General features: G+C 44.1%; 1 protein-coding gene across 4 annotated transcripts in view; it reads right to left on the reverse strand.

The window, feature by feature from the left end:
- Positions 1 to 11,706, reverse strand: part of LOC107395802 (uncharacterized) — a 30,721-nt gene extending 19,015 nt beyond the window's left edge. The window contains exons 1-9 of one of the 4 annotated variants that reach the window (XM_054747730.2): positions 11,475 to 11,706; positions 11,290 to 11,361; positions 5,261 to 5,372; positions 5,051 to 5,172; positions 4,823 to 4,893; positions 4,612 to 4,737; positions 508 to 603; positions 290 to 421; positions 74 to 205 (exon numbers count right to left, since the gene is read on the reverse strand). In XM_054747730.2, coding sequence (XP_054603705.2) covers positions 74 to 205; positions 290 to 421; positions 508 to 603; positions 4,612 to 4,737; positions 4,823 to 4,893; positions 5,051 to 5,172; positions 5,261 to 5,372; positions 11,290 to 11,317 — 819 coding nt within the window. In that variant the 5' untranslated portion in view covers positions 11,318 to 11,361; positions 11,475 to 11,706. Of the gene's footprint in view, positions 1 to 73; positions 206 to 289; positions 422 to 507; positions 604 to 4,611; positions 4,738 to 4,822; positions 4,894 to 5,050; positions 5,173 to 5,260; positions 5,373 to 11,289; positions 11,365 to 11,455 lie in introns of all 4 variants that reach the window. The other 3 variants (XM_054747729.2, XM_054747733.2, XM_054747732.2) reach the window with 3 other exon arrangements.
- Between the last annotated feature and the right edge of the window lie 15,691 nt (positions 11,707 to 27,397).

The following is a 27,397-nucleotide window of genomic DNA, read 5'->3' on the forward strand; positions in this document are numbered from 1 at the left end:
TTACATCAGAACTACCTTTACTAGACAGTAAAGGTAGTATTTACAACAGTGAAGAAAAGCTGGTGAGACTCACCCGTGAGACTCTGGTGTCGTCAAAGCTGTACCACGTCTCTTCTTCATCCTGAGGTTTGATTGTAGCGTTGTAGTGTCCACTTCTCAGATCACCACAATGATCCACAAATGCATAAAGTTCATAGACCTGTTTCTGATTTATACAAATAAAGTTCATTATTAAAGTAATGCTTTACGAACAGGTCATAACCCAGTACTGAATAAACTAAAGACTCACCTCTGGTACTGTCAAGGTGTAGGGAACATCAACAGCACGGTTGATTTTAACATATGACATGTCTTTATAGCTGAAGTCAAACCTCTTCAGCAGCAGAATCAGAACATCTGGATGATCCTTTATGAAATATCTCTGAATGAAAACAACATATTTCTTTAGTTTTATGCTGTGAAGATCATTACAGAATAAACAATCAGAGGAATTTAATATTTACTCACACTAGAAGCATCACCTTTGGTAACACAGGTGTCACAGTACATCTGGTTGTCTCCAGTAAATAACGTGGGGCTGAAATATGTTTGAATGCCGTCTTCCTGAAAAAATAAAAAAGGCAAAACGTGTTTACTTTCAATAAATAAATGAGACTGGATAGTGTTTCTAATTTTTTCATTAAATCTAAACATAACAAACCTTCTCTACCAACCTGGCTCTTTAGAAAACAAACATTAAAGCTGCTTTCCGGAGTTTTCCCCTTTCAGAAATGATGTATGATTTTTCAGAAATCCGTAAAAGTGATAAAATGTAAACAATACATCTTTTTTATTTTTTGCTAAGCACACCCCCTGCTCCGCAGAGCTCCGTGCAATAGGAAACTGAGCTTTGACCAGAAGTAACCAATAGCGTTAGACTACCACTTACGTGCTTCAAATTTAAGGAATACCTCGGCTGATGCAGAGTTGATGAACTTTTCACGGACAAGTAAGTCTCTCAAATATAAACATATGAGAACGCAACATGACACGAGAACAATACTCGTAAAACGTGTTTTAGCTCCGTTTGTCGGCTACAGAAGCACATTTATAAACAGAAACGTGAAAGCAACAGATTATTTTGTGTGATACGCTTGTCAGCCACTAGATGGTGCCATTGGATAAGAGAAATACTCCAGAAAGAAGCTTTAACAATCAGTAAGAGACTTATAAAAAGTAAACAATCCCAGACACGTAACAAACACCTTGAATTTAAAGAGCTGCTTTGTAGGGACTGAGTGCCTAAAACTGTTTCAGCCAACAATATATTTCAGGTCATAGCATTCATTAGTTACCAGTTATGAAGCACTGCTTTGTTCAGATAAAATAAGATAGTTAGGGGTCATTACATTAAAATGTAGTTTGGTTCTAACTAGGGTTGGGTGACTGGATGAATTATTCGGCCATCCACGATAGGCGGAGCCTTTCAGCAGCTGTTTTTACAAGACTGATTTGTTCATTTATTTATTTGCCCATGAGTAAGTTTAATGATTCATGCAGGTGCACAGATGTTTTAAACGTTGTGTACAAAGAGCGTTGCAGAGGTAACATAATCAAGAAAAGATTCTCATCGGAGCATCTAGGCATTATCTCACTCCTGTAGGCTACAATCTCCACGTCTCGCTGTTGACAGTGCGTGCAAGCAGACGGCGTGCTGAAGAGCAGCTCAGTGCACGTTTGTGACTGAACAGTGCACAAGAGCGCAATGCTGAGCTCTTCCAGGTCGGAAAGTGGAAATGCTTTTTATCCAGACGGTTTAACGAACATTTGGTTATTTCATTTGGAGAAATGTTCCCTGATTTTAAAACTCGGGCTGAAGTAGTGTTTATTATTCCAGGCTAAAGCGTGGCAGCGACACGTGGATTCAACCTCCACAAAACATTAAGACAGTCGTGAGTCTGTCTGAGGCAAAGCCCAGAACCTAATGAGTCTTCAGCAAGCTCCCTAGAGACATTTAATTATGGAGAAGCAGGTGTACAGTTCAGGTTTACTCGGAGCAGGTGAAATGTTCCTAATGAAAGTAGCAATTTTGAATTGCGTTGTTTATGTTACTGGGGCACTCTGTTCTGTTTGTTTGGACTAAATATTAATGAAAACTAAATGGAAATGTAGTAGCATTATTGAATGTTTATTTATTAGTATTTGCAAAAATAAAAATGACGAGGATAAATGTTTGATGTGACCACTGGCTGCGAGCAAGTGCATTCTCCCCACCGTGCGTCCAAATGAGCATTTGGTTTAGTGTCCAGGGAACAGCAGAGAACATCTCAACTAGTAGAAGCTAACCGTTAGCATTAGCAACTCCACTACACACCAGAACTCCTCCAGGCTTCTGTTATTTGTAAAGATAAAACATCAACACTGCAAAGCAAAAAGAGTCAGAGGTAGGGTTGGGCATCGAGCATCAATTGGAACCGGGACAAACTTCGTTTTTCCCTTATTGAAAGCTTTTTATTTCGATTCCTAGAATACCGACCGGAAGAGGAATCCGCGGCCGATCTCCAGGAAAAATAAACCTGATCTGCAAATTGGGATCAACACTTTTCAGAGCTGATCACACCAGCTGTCTGTGTGCAGCACCGAGTCCCCCCTCCCCCCACCCAGATATAAACAAACATGTCTGCCGAACTTTTACTCCGTAATGTAAACTTTAACTCCTGCAGCGTAGAGGAAACGTGTTAAAATACGTCAACACGGTGGATTTAATAGAAGCTTTAAAGAACAAACTCTGGACGGTGTGAGGTGAGTTTGTCTCACTGCAGAAATAAAAACACACGGAGCGTCAGCAGTCAGACGCAGCCGCTCACCAACACTCGTGTGTGTGTGTGTGTGTGTGTGTGTGAGCGTCAGAAGGCTGAACAATAACCTGTAGAATAATTAAAGTCATCATGCTAGAGCAGCTTCTCTGTGGTGGACCACACCAGCTTCTGCCACAATAATAATAATAATAATAATAATAATAATAATAATAATAATAAATCACACACAAAGTTGTGAACATTTTAATTTCCTTTCTGAACTATTGTTGAGTTTTAATGTTTAAAATCTGTTAGATTGTTACTGACAGCAGCTACATTTAAGTTTCACTTCCTGTTCTGACTGAAGGCTGCTGCAGCATGGAGGTGTAGTTCTCAGTCATCCTGGACATGATCATCCTGAGAGTTTTAGCTGAAAACAGCTGGACGTTTCTGGATATGTTGGAGACATTTAGCCTCTCATCCCAGAGGCTTCTTCCAGACTTTGGTTGTGGTCAGAAAAACACACTGGTTGTGCTGCAAGTCTTTTTCTTTTTTCTCCAAAACAAGTTTTTGTCTAAATGAAGGTGATGTTGTTGTTCATAGAGTTAAAATTCATGTTGAAGTTAAGATTATTTCATCAAGTAGGACCTGTGGTTAGCTGGCTCATGTAAAACATGTCATGTCTTGAAAGAATCAGAATCGGGAATCGATAGGAACCGGAATCGAAATGAGGAATTGGAATCAGAATAGTTCAAAATCAAACAATGCCCAACCCTAGTCAGAGGTAGGGTTGTGTTCCTGTTAGCCAATCCAAGGCAAGATGTCCAAATATCAGGAAACAAGACTACAAATCCTGCCGTCTGAAGCCACTTTCTCCTACAGCTGACTTTACTTCCTGAAACAGGCACACCTGAACCCCACATTTACCATTAGAACTGTATTTAATACTGGCCATTTGTATGTCACTCTACTAAACAACAAACCCAAAACTAAACAAAAAGTAAGTAAAATCAAAAATTCTCTTCCATAGAATATATGCACTGTTCTTGCATTTAAAAAACCATGTTAGGACTGTGTTTGCTAATTAACTCATTCACTGCCACTGACGACTAAGGTTGTCAATTGCGTTTTTGAAACGGGGCGAGCTTGGGAACGAGCTCGCTCACCTTGAGAGTGAACATCCCGGCTCTAAAGTTTATGTTCATCATGTGTGTCACACGTCACGTGAACAGGAAGATTGGTTCAGGGTGCCGCTATGCCTAAAACAAGAAGCAAACCAGAAAAGCTTCTGCAGCTCACACTTCGACAACAGATTGTGACAGAACGGAAAACCCTAGAAACTTCTTCCTGATGTACAAACTGAGTCTACTCTTTCTGTTGGTAGTTTTGGTGTTTACGTGGTCACAGAGCACCATATTCTGTGACTCTTCAAAAAACAGTAAAAATGCTCAAAAACTCTGGCAGTCGGGGCTTTCTGATGAGAAAAGAGTGAATGAGTCCATCCGTACATGACTACATCGCTCCAAAAGTTACATTTGAGATTGTATCGTCCATCATCATTTATTGGACTGACGACTGGATGTTGGAAAAATAATACAGTTGAATAGTTTAAGCATTATTGCCTCTGGTGAGAAAATGACGGCAGATAGTTGGTGTAACCAGCCAGCTGTGCAATGTAGACACAGATAGATATGTTATATGTTCCTCTCCAGGTCAGCCAGCATGTAGATTAAAAGGGGCTTGCCTAGGCGGCGATGTGACAGAGCAGTGTTGTGAAGCTATTGTGTCATTCACAAAAGAAACTTGAGACGTTCACAAGGAGTCCGATTCTCACCACGCTGTAGTTCCCACTGGAGGAATCTACCAGCTCAAGAGGAAGACACCAGAAAGGTCCATCGGTGTCGTTCTGAGTCTCACATTCAGAACAGGTGGTTCTGTGTGTCATCTCACCGCGGAAGACCTGGAGAGATAAACAAACCCACCAGGAAGTGTCAGTTGTTAGACTGAAATGATCAGTTCTCCTTCGATGTTGATAAAACCTTTACCTTTGCCGTGTCGGGACAAGTTAACCGTAAAATCTTCTCAAAGTACTCTGCAGCATCCTGTTGTTCATAGACTGGGAGATGTGAACGTATTACTCATATAAAACGTTTTTAAGACAATATAACCATAAATAATAAAGTATTTTTTGGTAAACATTGATGATGATGATGATGATGATGATGATGATGATACTAAAGGGAAGTATTAAGCTGAGGGCTAACACACTGTACCTCTGTCGATGCCCAGGGTCTTTATGATTTTATATGTGTATGCATCACATTTCTGTAAGTCGTCAAACAAATCTTTGAGATGACGATCGATAAAATCAGTGTCAGGATTCTCCTCCACAAACCTAAACAAACAGAAGTCAGCTGTTACACAGGAGTCATTCAACCCAGACCCAACTCATATTCATGTATAAACCCAGAACAACAACCAACCTGATCACAGCATCTCTGAACTCTTTGGTCATGAACAGAACCTGCAGGACGCTGTTCAGGTAACAGGTTGACCCAAGGTTGATCAGCCCATGGTACTTAGCTGCTGCCTTATCTGTTGGGAGGTTCAGACAATAAAAGGATTTTCATTTTAATAATGTCAAGTATAAGTGGATGGTACAGATTGTTCTGCTCTCATGCGTCGCCCGTGACAGCAGTGGAGGGGGGTGGACACTTGGCCTGGTGGAAGACCAAGCCAGGCTTGGCAGCACGCCAGGCTTGTGAAGCCCTGGGGTTAATCCTGCATTCCAATAAAAATTGAGACTTTATCGCAATACACCTATCCACCTTATTCCTAGCCCCCTTGAGCCTTTATGTGAAATATGCAACGACTTCCTGTCTGGCGTTTGTTTACATTGTGACCATATACGGATGATGCTGTCAGTTTGCGCCAATTCACTTTTCATGGTCCTTTTATAGACGTAAACTACGCAAGAAAACCAGCTAGTACAGCTCAAACGGGACACCGTTACAATTCCTCTGCCTACTGCAATGTAGGGGTGGGAGGACAATATTTAAATATGGCCAAAGCTAACACACTGTAGCATTTTAGCTACTTAACTCTGTTGTGCTCAACAGCAAGGAAATAAACAGTCTTAAAAGCTCTGAGGCTAATCAGTGTCTACATAGTAATAAGGTTAGTCATGTTTTGTTAAAAGAGGTGGAATACAATCTTAATTACTTGAAAGCAGACACGGGGCTGAGTTTAAACCTTAAAATTCCTCGTCATCAAGCCTGGGGTTTAGCTTCTACATCAGGTGAAAGACAAACAGCAGTTTAATGATCTTTTTCAAGACATTTAAGAATGTTTAATAGTACACTCAGCTCTGCTATAATCTCGGATTAATTCTATATTCCATAATTCTCGGATGCGCCCTGACTGCTCACACTGTACGTCTGGACCACGGTGAAGTTGGCTTGAAGTTGGACGTTGGATATTCGACGGACATTGGTTTGCACGGTCAGCGATAAGTCTTCATGACGTGCACTGCGGCACAGACAGCGGTTAGCTGAATTCTGAGGACTCGCTAATGGGAACGGTGGTTCCCTTAGGGACTATCAACAAATTTGTAGTCCTTTGTAAACGAGTACAAAAATAAATTGAAAGCTTCCAGAATAATTTGCTAAATGACTCAAAATTACTTCTGAATTGTGTTACTAAACTACATTTACAAGACACAACAGTTTTAACACATTTCACACAATCTGATCTTTTTTATTTGGATTTTATTCCAAAATGAAGGGATTTTTTTTCAATAGCTCCTAGGTAAATCAAACTAAATACACAAAACCATATCTCAATGTTGTAACTAAGCCAGACCAATGAGACACAGCAGTTTTTAACACCTTTCATACAACCTGATCTTTTTTATTAAGATTTTCATGAAAAATTCTGTGATTTCTTTCAATACCTTAGGTTAATTGATTTTACTACACAAAACCATTTCTCAATTGTGTTACTAAGCTAGACCAATGAGACACAGCAATTTTTAACAACTTTTATACAATCTCATCTTTTTTTATGAATTTTATCCAAAGTTACGGGATTTTTTTCAATAGCTCCTAGGTAAATCAGTCTAAATACACAAAACCATTTGTCTCATTGGTGTAGCTTAGTAACATAATTGAGAAATGGTTGTGAGTAGTAACATCAATTAACCTAGGAGCTATTGTGTACCAGGACCGGACGACTTCCGGTCGGCAAGATTGCGCCTGTGCTTGGCTTCGCCGCGGTCACCGGCCACTTTTTCAAACTTTTCTCCACTAACCTCCTCTTTTCCACCTTGCTCCCGTCTGCGATCCTCTTCAGTAGTGTCTCTGCTACCATCTCCTATGATCGCCAGACTCTTTTGTCCTTCCGTTCGTTCATGATCGCCCATGATGCACCGAGGATTTACCATCCTGTTTGTTTACCTGAGCGGCGCACTGGCCCGGAAGCAATCGACAATCCAGAACTGCGCACCTCTAGCGATGTTTGTCCAGTCCCGGGAAAACGTCGGAGGAAAAGGAATCCAGGTGAGAATAAGACTTCTCTTAAAGCGTGGTTTATCTGGTAAACATCAGCGTGATCTTCTAGCTTCTTGTCCTTTGTTTGGTGACCTGAGCGCCACTTCCGCATTCTCGCCAGGCCGCGTTGGGACGCAGTTCATACGTGCAAGTTTTTTAAGGTCGGTTTATCCTCATTACTCAGTGGTTTCTCCTCCTGTTCCCTCCATAAGTGGTTTTTATAAACACCGTGGATCTAACCCTGCTAATTTACGTCCACTAACTCCAGCTGTTTCTGTAGTTTCTGATTCCTCCTCCTCACCCAGTATGGCTCTATTAAATTCCCGCTCTGTTAACAATAAGTCCTTCCTGCTCAATGATCTAATTCTCTCTAAAAACCTGGATTTTCTGTTTCTGACTGAAGTTTGGCAGCAAACATCTGATTATTCTGCTCTGATTGAACTTTGCCTGAGTGGTTATTCATTTCTTAGCCAGCCCCGGGGTTCTGGTTGTGGTGGAGGCCTAGCTGTTGTTTTCAGAGACCATCTTCCATGTAGCTCTACAACCTCTGGTCACTTTGCTTCCTTTGAACTGCAGCTGATTAAAGTCGGGCATAAAGACCCGTTCTACTGTGCTGTGGTCTATCGTCCACCTGGTCCAAACAGTTCTTTCCTTCAGGAGTTTAGTGACTTTCTATCCTCCACTGTGAAGCTGTCCAGACTGGTGATTGTTGGTGACTTTAACATCCACGTTGATGATCCCTCCGATCTCTTTGCCATGAATTTCTCCAGCCTCATGGACACCTTCGGCTTTACCCAGCATGTTTCTGGCCCCACACACACCAGAGGGCACACTCTAGACCTTGTTTTTACCCTGGGTCTAAATGCTGACATTGTTTGTCCTGAGGATGTTTATATTTCAGATCACCATTGCATTTTCTTTAACTTGTCAGTTTCTGCGTCCCCACCTCCTGCTCGCCGTATGGTTAGTTCTCGTTTTCTTACTGAGAGCACAGCTAGCAATTTTTCTGCTGCTTTTGATCCACCCTGTTCTTCTGATAACGACCCAGATTCCTTAACTTCTCAGTTTAACGAGCACTGCCTCTCCATTCTGGACAACATCTGTCCTGTCAGAACCAGATCAGTTCCTGCAGTGAACCCTACTCCCTGGTTTAATGACAGACTTCGCAGCCTGAAGCGCCAATGCAGAAAAATTGAGCGTTTGTGGAAGAAAACCCATCTCCACGTCCCTCTGCTGCACCTAAAGGATCTTCTGACATCCTTTAACTCTGCAGTCAGAGACGCAAGGGTTTCCTATTTCTCCAACCTGGTGTCCCAGAGCAAAGGGAACCCCAAGGTGCTGTTTAACACCATCAGCAGCATCGTCTCTCCTGCCTCTCCTACAGCCTCCATCCACTCTGTTGCAGACTGTGAGAACTTCCTGTATTTCTTTGTGGACAAAGTCAATAAGGTTAGATCTAGCATCTCTCCTTCAGCCTTATCGCTGCCTCTCCCGACTCCAACCAGGCCCATCATCCTAGATAGCGTTGCTCCTGTTTCTTTGCCTGAGTTAACCAAACTAGTTAACTCTATGAAGACCTCTGCATGCCGCCTCGACATCTTACCCTCATCTTTGTTTAAAAGTGCTTTTCAGTCCATCGGTCCCAGCGTGCTCTCTGTAATTAATGCTTCTCTGGTCTCTGGTCAGGTCCCTGCTTACTTTAAGAACGCTGAAATCCACCCGCTTTTTAAAAAACAGAGTCTCGACCCCTCTCTCCATAGCAGCTTCAGACCCATCTCTAAACTTCCGTTCATCTCCAAGATCTTGGAAAAAGTTGTGGCTAAACAACTCACAGCTGCACTTGATGAACATTACATCTATGATTGCTTACAGTCAGGTTTTCGTAGAGCTCATTCTACTGAAACAGCTCTTCTTAGGGTCTCTAATGACCTTCTGACTCACAGTGATGCAGGGGACTGTTCTGTTCTGGTCCTGCTGGACCTGACTGCAGCCTTTGACACTGTTGACCATCACCTGCTACTGGAGAGGCTGAGAGACTGGGTAGACCTATCAGGAACTGCTCTGGAGTGGTTCTCCTCTTATCTTTCTGAGCGCTCCTTCTCTGTGGCCGTCTCCAAGTTTAGGTCCTCCACCACCTCTCTTACCCATGGAGTCCCACAAGGTTCTGTGCTGGGGCCTCTGCTTTTCCTCCTCTATCTGCTTCCTCTTCAGCACATACTGAGCTCCTTCAAGGGAATCTCCTACCATCTTTACGCAGATGACATCCAGCTGTACATCTCCTTTAAGCCCCATGAGATGTCTAAGCTGCAGCTGTTACACACCTGCTTAGACTCTATCAAAGCCTGGATGGCTGGGAGCTTTCTACAGCTGAATGAAGATAAGACTGAGATCCTCATCTGTGCCCCAGACAAGCTGGTTCCCAAAGTCAGAGACTCACTTGGTCAGCTTGCTTCTCACACCAAACCTTCCGTCAGGAATCTTGGCGTGACCTTTGACCCAGCTCTCACCCTGGATTATCATGTCAGTTCTCTTTTTCGCTCTTCCTTCTTCCATCTCAGGAACGTTGCTAAGCTGAGTCCCATTCTGTCCCGCTCTGAACTTGAGACAGTTCTCCACACCTTCATCTCCTCACGCTTAGACTACTGTAACTCTCTTTTCACGTGTCTGAGCAGAACCTCCCTGAACCGTCTACAGGTGGTTCAGAATGCCTGTGCTCGGCTTCTGACCAAGTCCTCCAAACACACCCACATCACCCCACTTCTCCTCCAGCTTCACTGGCTGCCTGTCAACTCCAGGGTTCATTTCAAGATCCTGGTTCTGGTCTATAGGGCCTTACATGGACAAGCACCATCTTACATTGGTGATCTTCTTAGTCCCTACACCCCCAGCAGGTCCCTGAGGTCCAGTGATCAAAGCCTACTGGTTGTGCAGCACCAGGCTAAAGACCAAAGGTGACAGATCATTTGCTGCTGTGGCCCCCAGACTCTGGAACTCTCTCCCCCTGAGCCTGAGGTCAGTGGACTCAGTGGTCTCCTTCAAAAAGCAGCTGAAGACTCACCTGTTCAAGCTGGCTTTTGTATGACCTTCTTCACCACTCTTTATTCTGCTCTCCCCACCTATTCCACCTTCCTCAGGATCCACTGATTTCCCTCTTTCCTATTCGCTCTCTCTTTCTTAACATTTTTTCTTTTAAATCGCAGTAGCTTATTCTTGCTCATTTTAAATATATTTTTAAACATTTTTGAAATGCTTTTTTATATTTTTACAATTTTTATATATTTTGTTTTTGTGAAGCGCCTCGTGATTTTTATCTTGAGAGGCGCTATAGAAATGATATTTTCTTCTTTTCTCCTTCTTCTATTGAAATAAATCACTTTATTATTAATAAAATCCAAATAAAAATGATCAGATCTTGTGAAACGTGATAACAACTGCTGTGTCTCATTGGTCTGGCTTAGTAGCATAATTGAGAATGTTTTTTTGGTATTTTGACAATGAAGAACATGAACTAGAGTTGTTTAACGATGACAGAAACACACTTTGGGACAGGTCCAACAGGGATTATGTGTTTGGGCAGAAACACGAGGTCCTTCAACAAGCCGTCAACCACAGGTATAAAATCTCAGTTTAATCTCATGTAAAACATCAGTAGACCGATCTTTAACAACACTAACGTATAATAATCAAGCACAATATATATATTTCCTGTTTGATATCATTCCTTTAGTAATTTCACTTATAATACCCCAAATACATGCATTTAGCCCAAAACTGTAGAGTTTTTGGACACGTGACCCGCCACCTGTATATAATTACGTCGCAAGGCCGTGAGAACGGATTATGATGTAGGGGGTGGGCAGAGGCTTACAGGTGTAAATATTATGAATGGCATGTTCATCTTTTTCCACGACGGCTAAAGAACTGTTAAAACGTACATTTTTAAACATGCCTTCCACAAATCTTACCCCGATAATTCGAACAATATTCCGACATGTTGCTTTCTCTCTCCTCGCTCAGTCCGTTTACTCTACAGGTAGCTGCTAACAGAAGGAAATGGCTAAAATTAGACACCTGCTGTTGGCATTTCGCGAAGAAAAACTCAAGATAAAGCAGACAACACCCCGAACTTACCTTCGCTCGTATTACTTACACTTATAAAGTATTTCTTGTCGTTACGTGTCTTTACATGTTAATAGTGCCGCTCGGACTTTTCTCACCTGTTAGCATGAACTTAAAACAAAGAAGTTTTGGTTTACCCATCACATCCCGTATGCTGCGTTCAGGGTGCCTTGGGAACGTGGCTTTTACACCGAGTACGCCTTTAAAATACGTATGTAACGAATACATTTCGGACTCTAGCGACAAACTATCCACCTAAAATAAAATAAAAATAAAAACATATTTTATAAGGAAGCAGACGATTACAGCAATTAAATTAAATGGGAAGGAAAACCACACTTTGTTTTTAATGTAAACTTTGATCCGGGTTTACAGCACTGAAGTAAACAGGTTTATGACATTTGAATGTTTCACCCATACCGGCTCTCTCACACGCAGCAATTTCAAAATAAAAATAATAATGATTAAACATTTTTCAGTGATTTTTGTTATTTTGTTCTTGATGCTTATTTGAATATTTTGATGACCTGCTTCTTTTATTTTGTATGCTGATTTAAAGTCAAATTAATATGATCTACTCTATAATAACAAGAATTATGATCAGTAAAGTAGTTTTACTGTGAGTAACAACAGAAACTGATGTTGTAAACATTCGAATGTCAGAGAATGAATCTTTTCTGTTTTATTATTGTAAACAGAGGTGTGTCTTGATCCACATGTGCAGAAGAAGGTCCAGATGGTCTGATTCAAGCTGAGTCCTCCAGGGAGATTGATCACCAACTGGATGACTGACAGATGTTGAACTCCACATTCAGACATGGCTGTTGTGTCCTGTCCCAGATGTTTGTCTGTGAAGATCAGCCGCATATTTTCATGTCCTGTCAACGTACAAGTATAAAGAGCAATGGCCACACGGGGCACCTTGTGGGCCATTCCCATCTGTACCGGGTCGGCCCGGGCCGGGTAGCGTAGGTTGTTTACATAACTGGGTGGCCTGGTATTTTTCCGGGCCAACCAAGGCTCATTCTCAGCCCTCTTCTCCAGGGGGTCTGCTTCAGGCCGACCAGGGCCAACACACCCACTGCTGACAGCAAATTCACACCTTCCATTAGAGCAAGCCTCTGATTGGTGGGTAGAATCAGCCCACATGGGCTTAAGGCAAGGATGTGTGGAATCAACCGGGCCAGGCTGGGGCCGACTGGGGCTACCCGGCCCGGGCCGACCCAGTACAGATGGGAATGGCCCAATAATAGTAACTTAATACAAATCAACTTAAATAAAAATTTACACGTGTGTTCATCTATCATGAAATTTAGTCACAGTGAAGTTAAATAATGATATTTAAAAAGCCTAATATTGTGTCTGGGCTGCCATCCATTGATCCTGCGACTTGTTCCGTTTCTCTCTGTTGCAACAGTGTTGATTGTTCAGAACATGTTAACGCTTCAAATTTATGATCGCCCAACTTTGCAGCAGATTCATAAATCTATTGATATTAATAACTGAGGCAACGGTGGCTCAAGGGTTAGGAGTTTTCCCTGTAACCAGTGAGATGCTGGCTCAAACACAAGCTCTGTCTGTCCGTCATGTCCTTGGGCAAGACAGTTCTGTCGGTGGTGATCAGAGGGACTGGTGACACTGGTGTTTGACAGTCTCACTTTTGTCAATGTGCCCCAGGGTAGCTGTGGCTACATTGTAGCTCATCACTACCAGAATGTGTGTGTGTGAATTACTTACTGATTGTGCTTTGGAGTCCTCAGACACAGAAGACATTATACAAATGCAGGTCATTTATCATTGAATAAGTTGCCGTCTGGGTGATTTGGTTTATACTTTTCTGTTTTGCGCCCTCTGGCCACTTACACACTCCCCAAACTGGTTACAGTTCTGGTGTTGGCTGTCTTTTCCATAATCCCACCCCGCCACTAGTCACCCACCACTTTTATTGAAATTGATAGTTTATTGTAATGCTGTTGTTTTATTTAATGTTTTGTTGTTCATTGTATGTTTGTTTTTGTCTGTGAAGCACTTTGTGACTTGCGTCTGTGAAAAGTGCGATGTAGATAAACTTCGAGTTTCATCTCTCACTTTCCTTTAAGCAAAGTTTTTTGCATGTTATTTTTTTCATTTGAACAATTTACGAATCTTTTCTTTTAACATCTTTTTTTATAATTTTTTTCTTGTGAAGCGCCTTGTGAATTTTATTTTGAAAGGCAATATATAAAATTGTGTTCTCTTCCTTTCTTCACTATTGCAAGAATGCTTAAACTATTTTCAGGGTGCATCGACGATTAATTCAGGACCCAACAGGAGTTTTTCTGTTATGGTTGACTGTGACTCGGTGTTCCTCCCTCAGCGAGTTTAAGCGGATCATGGTTGCAGTGTGCTTGGTTCTTTGTCGATGGATTGTGTTATTTTGTTATCATGTTTGGAGTGTTAATAGAGGCAGCACAAACATAAAAAACATTTCTAACCTCTCAACAGCTAAAGCCTGGCTTATACTTCTCCGTGAACTTCGAAACAGAGAGACGCACACGGGGTGTCTGGAAGGTTTTTACACTCAAACTTTTGCCTGTGTTGCAAAGCAGTTCCCCGCCAGGACAACAGAGGGCGTAACGTTTTTCTGTAGTATCCTGCCACCATAACACTCATGTGTCCGGTCCACAATAGAGTATTTACTAATGTGTTTATATATTTCAGAGACTTAATAACATTGACAAATTTGTCCTTCCTTCTCCTCCACCTCTTCATGCGGCCGCCACCTCTAAACCTGTGTTCCTCGTCTTTTCCGTCCACGCTTCCTCTGTATTTTGTACTCCTTCAGTCACGGGTGAATAAATGTTCATATTTTCAGAATTTTTCCGCGGTGTTCTTCAATCAGTTCTGGGATTTCCGCTAAATATCTGTTTCCTTTTTAACGGAGCAACGGCGGTGCTGGTGATGATGATACAGGAAGCGGCATCCTGACCAATCACAAGCTTGCGGTCTCTGCCACTTTCAATGGATGTTTAAATTTTTGAGCATGTCTCTATCACCTGTGGCCCAATCCCAATACTCGCACTGTGCCCTGCGGTCTTCAGCAAAGTGCTCTTGGAGGAAGTGCGTGGTATACAAGCAGTGTTGGGCAAGTTATTTCAAAACTGTAATGCATGATTTATTACTTGTTACCCTCATTTTAAAGCAATTCATTACATTAAAATATTACTGATTTTAAAATGTAAGGCATTACACTACTTTTGCATTACTTTAAGTTGGTGCCGAAGCTCTGGTGAGGACAGTGAGAGTAGCTGCCCTCTCAGCAAAATGAGGGATAAACTTGCTGTACCATCCCACAAGCCCTAGAAAAGCTTGCACTTTCTTCTTGGTGGTGGGCTCCGGGTAGGAAGAAATGGCATCCACCTTTCCCACAAGTGGTTTGATTAGCCCCTGGCCGACCACATGACCTAGGTATTCCACTGGGGTTGAGCCAAAGCACACTTGCCTGGGTTGATAGTCAGTCCAGCACCTTTTATCTTCTCCAGAACCTGACCAAGATGAAAAACATGGTCCTCCCAAGTCTGACTGAAGATAACAACATCATCTAAATATACTGCTACAAACCCTGTCATGTCTCTCAGTAAGTGGTCCATAAGTCTCTGAAATGTCGCTGGTGCTCCTTGGAGACCAAGTGGTATAACTTTGAACTGGTACATGCCAAAATAAGTCATAAACGCTGGCAGTTCTTTGGCCTCAGGCGCCAGAGCCAACTGCCAGTACCCCTTACTCAAGTCAAGGGTGGTAATAAAAGTTGAGTTGCCAACTCTCTCCAGCAAATCATCTATGCGTGGCATTGGGTATGACTGACACTTTGACACAGAGTTAAGGTATCTAAAATCAATACAAAATCTCAGTGACCCATCCTTTTTGGAACCAGCACTACTGGACTACAAAACTCAGTTGTCGAATATTCAATGATTCCCATCTGCATCATCAGTGTAACCTCTTTCTTCAGCTTAGGCAGCAAACGTTCCGGAATCCTGTAACACTTACGGCGAGGAACCGCATGCTCTGTCAGGTGAACTTTATGCTGAACCAGATTTGGAAATCCTGGTGTCTCCTGAAAAACTCCAGAGTCAAGTAAAGTCAGTTTTTCCTTTTGCTGGTCTGGCTGCAGATGTGACGGACTTACGGGAAAGTAGTCAGAGTTCTCAATTGTAAACCTTTGCTCTCCGTCGTCTTCTTCCATTACCGGGCAAATAAAGAGATGTTGTCGGTGTGGCTGCTGACCGGATGAGACCTGGAACTCTTTCAACAGGTTAACATGAAAACACTGAAACTTTTTCTTTCAGGCATGTGTAGTTCATAAGTAACCTTGGTCAGATGTTTAGTAATCTTATACGGTCCTTGCCATTTTGCCAATAACTTACTGCTGCTGGTTGGTAGAAGCAGCAACACCTGTTGGCCCACACTGAAGGTCCTTTCCTTCGCCTTTTTGTTGTACCAGGCTTTCTGGTTGCTTTGTGCTCTCCTTATGTTCTCCTGTGCCAGTGCTGTCATCTGTTCCAATCTGTCTTTCATTTTGAGTACGTAGGCTACAATATCATCTTGTTGAGATGATGGTGTCTCCCAGTGATCTCTCAGCAGGTCGAGTGGACCTCGAACCTGACGACCATAAAGGAGTTTGAATGGCGAGAATCCTGTTGAAGCCTGTGGCTCCTCCCGGTATGCAAACAGGAGATATGGCAGCCATTGGTCCCAGTCAGTACCTGTTTTAGAGACAGAGTTCTGCAGCATGTTCTTAAGAGTTTGGTTAAACCTTTCTACCAGGCCGTTCGTCTGAGGGTGGTACGGGGTGGTCTTGATACCTTTAACACCTAACAAATCATACACCTGTCTTAACAATTTTGATAAAAAGTTTGTGCCACAATCAGTGAGGATCTCTTTGGGGATACCAACTCTTGCAAACAGTTGAATGAGGCAATTAGCCACAGTTTTATCAGTCACGGATCTGAGGGGAAAAGCTTCTGGGTAATGGGTGGCATAATCACAAATAACTAATATATATCTGTTCCCTGTTGAACTTTTCTCAAGGGGGCCCACCACCAGGGGCGCAGATAGGATTTTCAAATGGGGGTGGGGGGTGGGGTGGGTGGGGGTGGTGGGGGGGGGTGGGGGACAAAGTTCTACTGTACCCTCCCCCAAACACATGCACACACACGCGTGCGCGCGCGCACACACACACACACACACACACACACACACACACACACACACACACACACACACACACACACACACACACACTATTGCAAGCGCCTTAACTAGAGCTCAGTCAGTTTGTGTAATTTCATCCAATGGTTTACGTAAAAAATAACACTTATATACGTGTTTGAAGCCATTAAGCAGTGGAACGCTGGCAACAAAGCTCTGCCTGATCAACACTATAAATGATAAATGGTCCGCACTTGTATAGCGCCTCTCAGAGTAAGGACTACAAAGCGCTTTACACTACAGTGTATCATTCATCCTGTAGTGGCCGAAACTTACAATCCATTCACACACTGATGTTGATGAGCTACGATGTAGCCACAGCTGCCCTGGGGCGCACTGACAGACGTGCCCCACTATTTATATAATTCAGTCATTTGTTATTCTCCAAATCAATTACTAACCAAAACCTCATGCTTTATGCAAAACATGAAATGAGTTTCAGCATATCAAACTTTACAGAAAACATAAAAGCCCTAAAAGACTGCACAGAAAATATATTAAAAAACGAAATTCACTTATCACTTAGAGCAGTGGTTCCCATCAGCCTGACCAACAGATGTTCCTTCATATTTTTATATTAGTTAGAAATTTTCATTATATTTGGAAAGTTTAAATTTATATATAAATATATAAAGCTCTTTTTAAATTTTATATTTTACTTTATGATTATGTGGCACACTTTACTTCCATATTTAATGCATCAGCATCTGCCCTTTTTTACGGCTTTTTTTTTTTACATTGTCGCTACGTCTGTCACGTTAGCGGTGTTTTACCATAATTTCTGCATCCATCACGTCCCAAAGAAGGTTAAACCAACATCAAACCCAACGTTTGGAGCTTGTAAACTCCACACACCTCTCGTGCAGCACCAGCTGTCTGATGCTGCAGCAGCTCAATCTTCCCGGCTGGATGAGAGAATTTCTTCATCAGAGTCAATATTCTGCTTCATAATCAGAGTCAGTCAATACCAGACAAAGTGATCAGTCAACAAAGACCAGACCTGCCAGCAGTTATACGTTTTATCCAATATTTGCGCTCTTCATGTTGCGCACATCTCCTCCTCTCCCCGACTGGGAGCCTCACGGCGGGAGGTGTTTTTCAAACTCTAAAAACTCCCAAACTTTGCTCAGCCTGAAGGTTCCACATCTCCACTATCTTCTGGTGTTGTGATGTTCCTGAGCCGAGGTGAGTGACATCACCCCCATCTCACTCTGACTGATTTTCCACAGGTGACAGCGGAGGGGGGCCGCAGCTGCAGAACATCTCCAATCAGGGACGCGGGTATAAAAGGAGGATGGTGACACCTCATTACGCCGGATGATTGCTCCTGTAGAGGTAGTACCAGCCACTCGCCCTTGTTTTGTGAACTCGTTACTCGAATATAGGATATTTTGGATTATTGAACTTGGACCGCTCTGATTACTCTTTGGATTACCCTGAAACCTGGATGTTGTTTGTTCTCTCCAGAATCTCATTCAACCTGCCTTAACTCGCTGTTTTACTGACTGGACATTCTCACCACGTCCCATCCTCCTCCGCTGTGCCTGGTTGAATTCCTTCCGCTGTCTAACCTGTTTCCTCATCACCCCTGGACTGACTTGAGCTCACCTCGGCTTCCTCACCTCGTTCTCCCCGAACGTTTATGGACTCGAGCTACAGCTCACCTTCTCCACAGGACTTCCCTGTGCACCTTTTGTTCCAGTTATATAAATAAAGACTTTAAGTTTTCCTACCTGCTCGTTGAGTCAGATTACTGCATGTCTTGGGTTAATCATATTCCACGAGACATGACAGAATCATCCGGCCATCAAAACAACCCAGCAGAATCTGCACTCGCTGATCTCGCCACCCGGATGACGCAGCAGGAGCAAACACTTCCCGTCCTTCTGGAGCAACTCAGTATCGCTAACCAGCGCTACCAATGCCTTGAGACTGCTATCCAGCAACTCCATGAGCGTCTTCCCGTTCCAGCCTCTGCTTCTGCGTCAGCTTCTGCGCCGGCAGCGCCGGCATCTACGGAACTATCTGGTCAAGCCGCCGGGGGACCTTTTCCACCCGGACCGGAAATGCCTGGACACCCGGAAGTCACCCACTTCCGTCAAGCTCCCTCTTTGCAATGTCTGACTTTTTCTGGTGAGTTTGAGGACGGTTATGGTTTTTTGCTTCAGTGCCACCTAGCTTTTGAGGGATCTCAGAGGGCTTTTTCTACAGACTCTTTGAAGATCGCTTTTGTAGTAGGACTATTGAGAGGCAAGGCACTAAGATGGGCAGAGGCAAAGAGTAGCAATCCTGATTTTGTGTCTGGTACCTACTCTGATTTTTGGAGGATTTTAAAATGACTTTTTGCAGCTCTGAGACTACTAAGGACATAAGAAAGAGGCTCTTCCACCTCTCACAGGGTAAAAGGACAGTGGCAGAATTATCCTTGGAGTTTCGAACGGTGGCAGCCATGACGTCATGGAACGAGGACGCCTTGAAGGCAGCCTTCATTGAAGCATTAAGTGACAGAGTCAAGAGCCAGCTGGCTCTGTGCCCTGAGCCATCCACCCTGGATGGACTGATTTCTTTGTCCATCTCTATTGACAAGAGATATCGGGAGCTACATAGAACTGCTATGAGGGATATTTCACCTGCATCTCCCCATCACCGCTCAACCACTAGACCATCTTCTCTGGACACCTCTGACGAACCTATGCAGCTGGGAAGGGCTCACCTTACTCCGGAGGAACGACAACACCGTCGCAGTAGAGGATTGTGTTTATATTGTGGACAACTGGGACATTTTGTGCGGACCTGCCCGGAGCTGTTAAAAGGTCGAGCCCACCAGTAGGACCGGGAGTTCTGGTGGGCAGCAACTCAGGTAATAGAACCTCCCGTTTCCTCATAAACTGTCTTTTGACTTGCAATAACTGCTCTCATCAGACGACAGCTTTAGTAGACTCTGGCAGCGAGCAGTCGTTGGTGGACCCACGACTAGTCCACGAATGGGGCATAACTACTGAACCCCTTCCTGAACCACTGACCGTTTCTTCTCTGGATGGGAGGCCGCTGTCTACAATCATGCGCCAAACTGTTCCTCTCCAGCTCCAGGTCTCAGGTAACCACACGGAGATGCTCTCGCTGTTTGTGTTCCCTTCTCCGCAGAATCCAGTGGTTCTGGGACATTCCTGGCTTACGATACACAATCCACAATTGGACTGGAGAGCCAACCGTGTTGAGACCTGGAGTCCGGAATGTCACCTGACTTGTCTGATCTCTGCTGTTTCCAGAGCGAAGGATTCTGCCGTGGCTCCGAAGGAGCTCCCTGATCTTGCACAGGTACCTTCTGAATACCACGCCTTACAGCAGGTGTTCAGTAAGGACCAAGCCACCACCTTACCACCTCATCGACCTTTCGACTGTGGTATTGACCTACTGCCAGGGGCCCCACTTCCTACAAGTCGCCTTTATAGTCTCTCGAAGCCTGAGTAGGACTGTATGCGGTCCTACATTACTGAAGCGCTGGCCAATGGGATCATAAGGCCATCTACGTCACCCTTGGGGTCAGGGTTCTTCTTCGTGGCTAAAAAAGATGGTTCACTTCGTCCCTGTATTGACTACCGAGGTCTAAACCAAATAACTGTTAAGGACAAGTACCCACTTCCACTACTCTCTTCCACCTTTGAGCCAGTCCAGGATGCCACCATTTTCACTCGGTTGGACCTTCGCAACGCTTACCATCTAGTCAGGATCTGACAAGGAGATGAATGGAAGACTGCTTTTAAGACTCCTTTGGGGCATTTTGAATATCTAGTGATGCCATTTGGTCTCACAAACGCCCCAGCAGTTTTTCAGAGGCTGGTGAACTCTGTTTTGGGTGATTACATCAATGACTTCGTAACTGTGTACCTCGATGATATTTCAATCTTTTCTAAGTCAGTCTCTGAACATAAGAAACACGTTCGAGCGGTGCTCCAACGATTGTTGGAGAATAGACTATTTGTTAAGGCTGAGAAGTGCGAATTTCATGTCTCTGTTGTTAAATTTCTTGGTTTTGTGTTGGAGAGTGGTCGTCTGAAGGCGGACCCTGACAAAATAAAGGCGGTGACAGATTGGCCCACCCCTGCTACCAGGAAGCAGCTACAGCGATTCCTGGGTTTTGCGAACTTTTATCGTCGGTTCATCCGCAACTACAGTCAAACCGCAGCCCCTCTAACAGCTCTGACTTCTGTGACTAACCCCTTTTCTTGGTCTCCAAAAGCAGAAGCAGCTATCCGGGCTCTCAAAAGAAGGTTCACCGAGGCTCTGGTCCTCTCCAGACCCGACCCTAAATCTCAGTTCACGGTGGAGGTGGACGCTTCAGACACTGGGGTTGGGGCAGTGCTCTCCCAGGTATCCCCGGTCGACCACAAGCTTCATCCCTGCACCTTCTTCTCACGGCGTCTTACGCCAGCAGAGAGCAGGTATGATGTTGGGGACAGGGAGTTACTGGCTGTGAAGCTGGCTCTGGAGGAGTGGAGGCACTGGCTGGAGGGGGCTGAACTTCCATTTGTCATCTGGACGGATCATAAGAACTTGATTTATCTCAAAGAAGCAAAGAGACTAAATCCCCGACAGTATCGGTGGTTCTTGTTTTTTACCCGTTTTAACTTTGTTCTGTCCTATCGGCCAGGGTCGAACAACACTAAGCCTGATGCCCTGTCCCGACAGTACGCTTCCGAGGACGAGGCGACACCAGGCACCATCTTGCCTTCCTCCTGCATCCTTGCAGGAGTGACCTGGACTATTAGGGATCAGGTGCTGGAAGCCCTCAAGGTGGATCCCGGCCCAGGTAATGGACCAACAAATAAGTTGTTCGTTCCACAGGAGCTGCGAGGGAAGGTGATCCACTGGGTACACACCGGGAGGTTTTCTATCCATCCCGGAGTGGGTCGAACCCTAGCCCTGATTCGGCGCTCGTTCTGGTGGCCATCCATCTTCAATGATGTGAGGGAGTACGTGTCAGCCTGCCATGTTTGTGCACGACAAAAAGGTACCAACCAATTACCCGCTGGGCTACTCAGTCCCTTGCCTGTACCTTCTCGCCCGTGGTCGCATATTGCTATTGACTTTGTTTGTGGGTTACCCCCCTCACATGGGTTTAACACCATCCTCACGATAGTGGACAGGTTTTCTAAAGCCTGCCACCTAGTGCCTTTAAAGGCGCTTCCCACCTCCACAGTCACAGCCCAGCTCCTGATCAAGCATGTTTTCCGCCTCCATGGGATACTGACCGAGATTCTCTCAGACCGTGGCCCCCAGTTCGTATCCCGGGTGTGGAGGGAGTTCGCCACCGCTTTGGGGGCCCGGGTGGCTTTAACTTCTGGTTTTCATCCCCAGACCAATGGCCAGTGCGAGAGAATGAATCAGGAGCTGGGCGCCATGCTACGCTGCATCTGTTCTACCAACCAGTCTTCCTGGAGTGACCAACTGGCTTGGGTCGAATACGCCCACAATAGCCACGTCTCCTCCGCCACAGGTCAGTCCCCGTTTGAGTCCTCTCTTGGATATCAGCCGTCTCTGTTTCCACTCCAGACAGACTCCATCAGCACCACTCCCCAGTTTCTTCGCCGGGCTTGTCGTGCGTGGGTGGCTACTAGGTCGGCTCTTCAACGTACCGCAGAAACGAATCAGCGGTTGGCTGATCGTCACCGTCGCCCAGCACCCTCCTACATCCCCGGACAGATTGGTTTGGCTTTCCTCGAGAGATGTGCCCTTGAAAGCCACGTCTAGTAAACTCGCCCCGAGGTACCTGGGTCCTTTTAAGGTGATTGCCGTCCCGAGCCCACTGACCATACGCCTGGACCTTCCTCCGTCTCTCCGGATCCACCCAGGTTTTCCATGTCTCCCTGGTCAAGCCTGTGGTCTTCAGTCCCCTGTGCCCAGCTCCGGCTCCTCCTCCTGCTCAGTTCTACAAGGGGGGGTTGGTTTACAAGGTTCGGCGCATCCTTGACTCCCGTCCCCGTGGTCGTGGGGTTCAGTACTTGGTCGACTGGGACGGTTGTGGCCCGGAGGAACGGTCCTGGATTCCCCGCTCCTACATTGAGGATCCCTCTCTCATAACCGACTTTGAGGCATCAAGGACTGCTGCTGGGACGCCAGGGGGCGTCCGTTGAGGGAGGGGCACTGTGATGTTCCTGAGCCGAGGTGAGTGACATCACCCCCATCTCACTCTGACTGATTTTCCACAGGTGACAGCGGAGGGAGGCCGCAGCTGCAGAACATCTCCAATCAGGGACGCGGGTATAAAAGGAGGATGGTGACACCTCATTACGCCGGATGATTGCTCCTGTAGAGGTAGTACCAGCCACTCGCCCTTGTTTTGTGAACTCGTTACTCGAATATAGGATATTTTGGATTATTGAACTTGGACTGCTCTGATTACTCTTTGGATTACCCTGAAACCTGGATGTTGTTTGTTCTCTCCAGAATCTCATTCAACCTGCCTCAACTCGCTGTTTTACTGACTGGACATTCTCACCACGTCCCATCCTCCTCCGCTGTGCCTGGTTGAATTCCTTCCGCTGTCTAACCTGTTTCCTCATCACCCCTGGACTGACTTGAGCTCACCTCGGCTTCCTCACCTCGTTCTCCCCGAACGTTTATGGACTCGAGCTACAGCTCACCTTCTCCACAGGACTTCCCTGTGCACCTTTTGTTCCAGTTATATAAATAAAGACTTTAATTTCTTCCTACCTGCTCATCGAGTCAGATTACTGCATGTCTTGGGTTAATCACATTCCACGAGACATGACAGGTGTAAAGTAGTAACTTCATGAGGGATCATATTTGTAGATGAGACTTGTTAAAGTCAGCAATGAGGCTTTGGCGCTCATAACGAGTAAGTCCCAACACTGACAACAATGTACAGAATCTAGAACCAACATGCATAAACAGACAGATCGGTCCCGCCTACTTACACTGTTGGTCTTTTTTAAATACGCAGTAAACGTTGCTTGCCTTTTTCGCTTCATCCTGCATCCTAGCAGCAATCACTTTGACGCCTCTGAAGTCTGTTTGTTTACGTCTTGCTGCATTCAGTGTAATTGGGAAAAGGAGCTTCAAGCGCTTAACCTCTGATTTTGTTTTCTTTCTGGCCTTAGTTGGGGGGGACGGATCAGGGTCGATCTAAATCTGGGGGGGACAGATCCTCCCCGTTCCCCACCCTATCTGCACGCCTGCCCACCACATCCATACATATTTTTTCAAATGGAACGTCAATGAGTGGTAAGGGCTGGAGTTCAGCTCATTGTTTTCACCAAAACAACTTCAATATGAATCTGGTAATCTGACGCTCAGTGAGCTCATGACATATATGTGGAAGGTGATGTGGTGTCTGAGCTAGGGTTGCTGTTAAAAACAGTCAGATATAATAACAGTGCTTTAAAATGATTGTTTATTAAATAAAAGCAACAACAATCTGTACTCTCAGCACGCTGCCGCCTTATATTAACTGAGCAGGGAGTGAGGTGGTGGGGGCTCCAAGCCTATATTGGCCTTGGTCCCCAAGTGCCTTGATACGGCCCTGGATGTGGGACTGACTTCTGGGGTGATCTGATTCTATCACATGTATAAATATTAAATGCTTATATATTATTGCTTTTCACTGGTAAAAATGTGTATTGGGGATAAATCTACCTACTTTTTTTCTTTTCAAGCACTTTGTTTTGTTTTCTTGATTTTATTAGAATAACTTCCTGCCCTTTCTCTCTCTGACCTTCCTGCATGCTGCATGTTTTCTCCGTCTTCCAGAAAAACTGTTTCCTAGATTTCCTACTTTCTAACTAATCAGCCAAAGGGATCTACCGAACGCAAAAAGAAATAAAAGCTTAACATGCGCTGTGCTCCAGCAGCAATGAGATGAAATCACGGGGGCACAGATTATGAACTCAGCTGAAAAATACATGAAGTACCAGAGAATATGGGCTGATATAAACGATCGCAAACGATTCACTTTGTTTTGGTGGAGCGATTTTGTGAATATAACAGCGGCCGCGCGCAGGACGCAGCTGGAGTATTTGAGCCATTATTGCTGTGTCCTCTCTGCTCATAGAATGCCCGCAAAGCTGAGTCCATAAATTACGTCATATATGTGGATACTGGATCTTTTTTCAGGCTTCCCGCAATTTGAAGTTTTAGGAAACCCACATCTTGTTTCTGGGTTTAAAAATGCATTGTAATTACTGCGTTACTGACAATTGTACCGAGTAAATATTACCATTTGCTTTCCCTGTGATGCCTTACATAACCACATTACAGCAAAAAACAATGCATTACAGTAATTAATTACTTTTGTACCGCGTTACTACCAACAATGTACACAAGTGTACAAATAGTTGCCGAATTGAGACAAGGAGCATCGCGTCATCGATCGCAACACATGCCAGTATCTAACACTGTGATACTTAAAAATAAAAATTTTATAAACAACTTTCAAACAAACAATCAGACTATTATTTGAAATAATTTTACATTTGCTGCTGCATTGTCCAAAAGTTTTAGATCATCAACTAATCATCCTAAAATGAACTATTTTCATTTGAAAATACATATTTTCAGAAAAGGCACTTGGCACTTGGCAGCAATGGATTGTGGGTGATACACTTCACCAAAGTCCGCATCAAGGGCGCAAAAGGGGCGCAATCAACTTCAGCACTTGAGAATCAGGACACCCTACACACTCGCAACCCTGGATGGGATCTCCCACTTGAAGAGCACAAGTGTGGAAGTGAGAGTAGGCTAACGGGTTTGGGCCTGTAAGCCATTCAGAGAGCCCATGCTCCGACACATGATGGCGTTGCATGTTTCTGCACCGACGCAGACGGAGCGGTATAAATCAGGCTTCAGTTCACACCCGCAAGCCCTAGAGCACGCCAGTCATTCTGGGATTCTCCAGAACTCACAGATTAAACAAAAAGACAGAGTGCATTATGTTTTCAGATGCAACTCTGCCTACATCCTCACCATGAGACTACAGCTGTCAGGGTAAAAGTCTTGGAACCATCTTTGACAAGTTTGACAAGCAGAGTAACTCAGTTGTTGGAGCTAGCTTCATTCAACTATGCCTGCTTGCTTAGAGCAAACACACCAAGGTGCTGTCAGCCCACTCATGTTCAACAGTATCTAGACACGCTCAAGTCCAACTATATCAACGACATGACTTAACAATGTTAACGACTGCTGTTTGCTGTGATAGCCCCAAAACCTTTGAACATGTTGCTCCTGATCTGCCTAACGTTACAGATCTTTTGTTTTTAATCTCCTCTCAACACTCATCTTTTCATTAAGCATGTGATTATTTTATGGTTGTTTTGTATCTGTTTTTTGTTAAATATCTATTTCTAAAGAGTAACTAAACCCCCAAATAACTTTTTTTACTTATAAACGGTATAATTGGGTCTTTACCAAAGCAATCTTTCTGTTTCTGTGCATTTTTTGACATGTTTGTGTAAACTGGACTAAATCTAGAAAGTAGGTATAAAACTGTCTTAGTGTTGCCCCCTACAGGTTGAAATGTGATTGACTGCGGGTGGAACGATTTCACGTCATCAACACAATTTCACGTAAGGTTGAGTATAAAACTGTTTCTCAGACACAGAGGCTGTGTAGCGAGTTGGAGTTGGAAGAGCGAGTGGCGGGCGTCGATCGATTACGTTTTCAGGTTAGCATAGCATAGCACATTAGCACTTAGCATTGCTGTTCATTAGCTAGTTTTCATAGTTTTTAGTGTTAGCATTGTTAGTTACATTTAGTTAGGATAGCCATAGATTCACATAGGTCATTTATCATTCAATAGTACTTATTACTTTGTTGTTTTTTTTAGCATAGTTTGTGTTTTTTTATTTTGTGTATCCTGTATTGTGTGTCCTGTCTCCTGTGTCAGAATGGTCCGTAGGTGTAGTGTTGCGGGGTGTAGTAGTACCGCTGGTTTACATATTTTTCTGCATGACTTAGAGATTAGGAGGCAATGGTTTTGCTCACTTGGAATTGGAGATGTCAAGCTCCCGCTAGATACTGGAGTTTGAAACAAACATTTTGCTCAAGATTCCTTCTCTAACTTGACCGAGTTTGAAATGGGCTTTCTGAAATGGCTCTGGATGAAGAGCACCGCTGTGCCAACGCTTGCTCTTCATGCGCCTGTCTCCACGGCCATCCAACATCACTGGGAGCCGGGGTATTTGGAGGTGAGTGCAACATTTGATCACTATTGTCTGGTGTCTGTAACTGTACAGAGGATATTCTGCATATAAGGAGGATTACGCATGTCGAGGGCTCCTGTTGAGGTGTACTGTTCATGTTTGCACATTGCAGCGTTGCTTAAAATGCATGCAGGTGTTTTGAATATATAATGGATTTGTGCTTTGGAGCTAAAATGGCGCCATATTTTTTGGATGGAACTGTGCCAAATAATTAGCAAAAAGGCGCCAGCTGATGTGTGCTTTTTGGATGGAAAGGCGCTGGTACATGTGTGCTTTTTGTGATTAAAAATGTTCAAAAACAGCACTACTGAAGGCTATTTCACAAACAACATGGTATTATTATGTTATTCCCACTGGGCAGACCGTGCGTGCATAGCTATACAGATGAACTTATAATAGGTTGAATTTCATACACCCCGGTTTAGCACATAAATAGTTTAATTGATAATATTAAATTAAGTTTATACTTTTTCAGCCTACAGTAACA

This window comes from Nothobranchius furzeri, chromosome 2 (assembly GCF_043380555.1).
Source record: "Nothobranchius furzeri strain GRZ-AD chromosome 2, NfurGRZ-RIMD1, whole genome shotgun sequence".
Classification (NCBI taxonomy): Eukaryota; Metazoa; Chordata; class Actinopteri; order Cyprinodontiformes; family Nothobranchiidae; genus Nothobranchius; species Nothobranchius furzeri.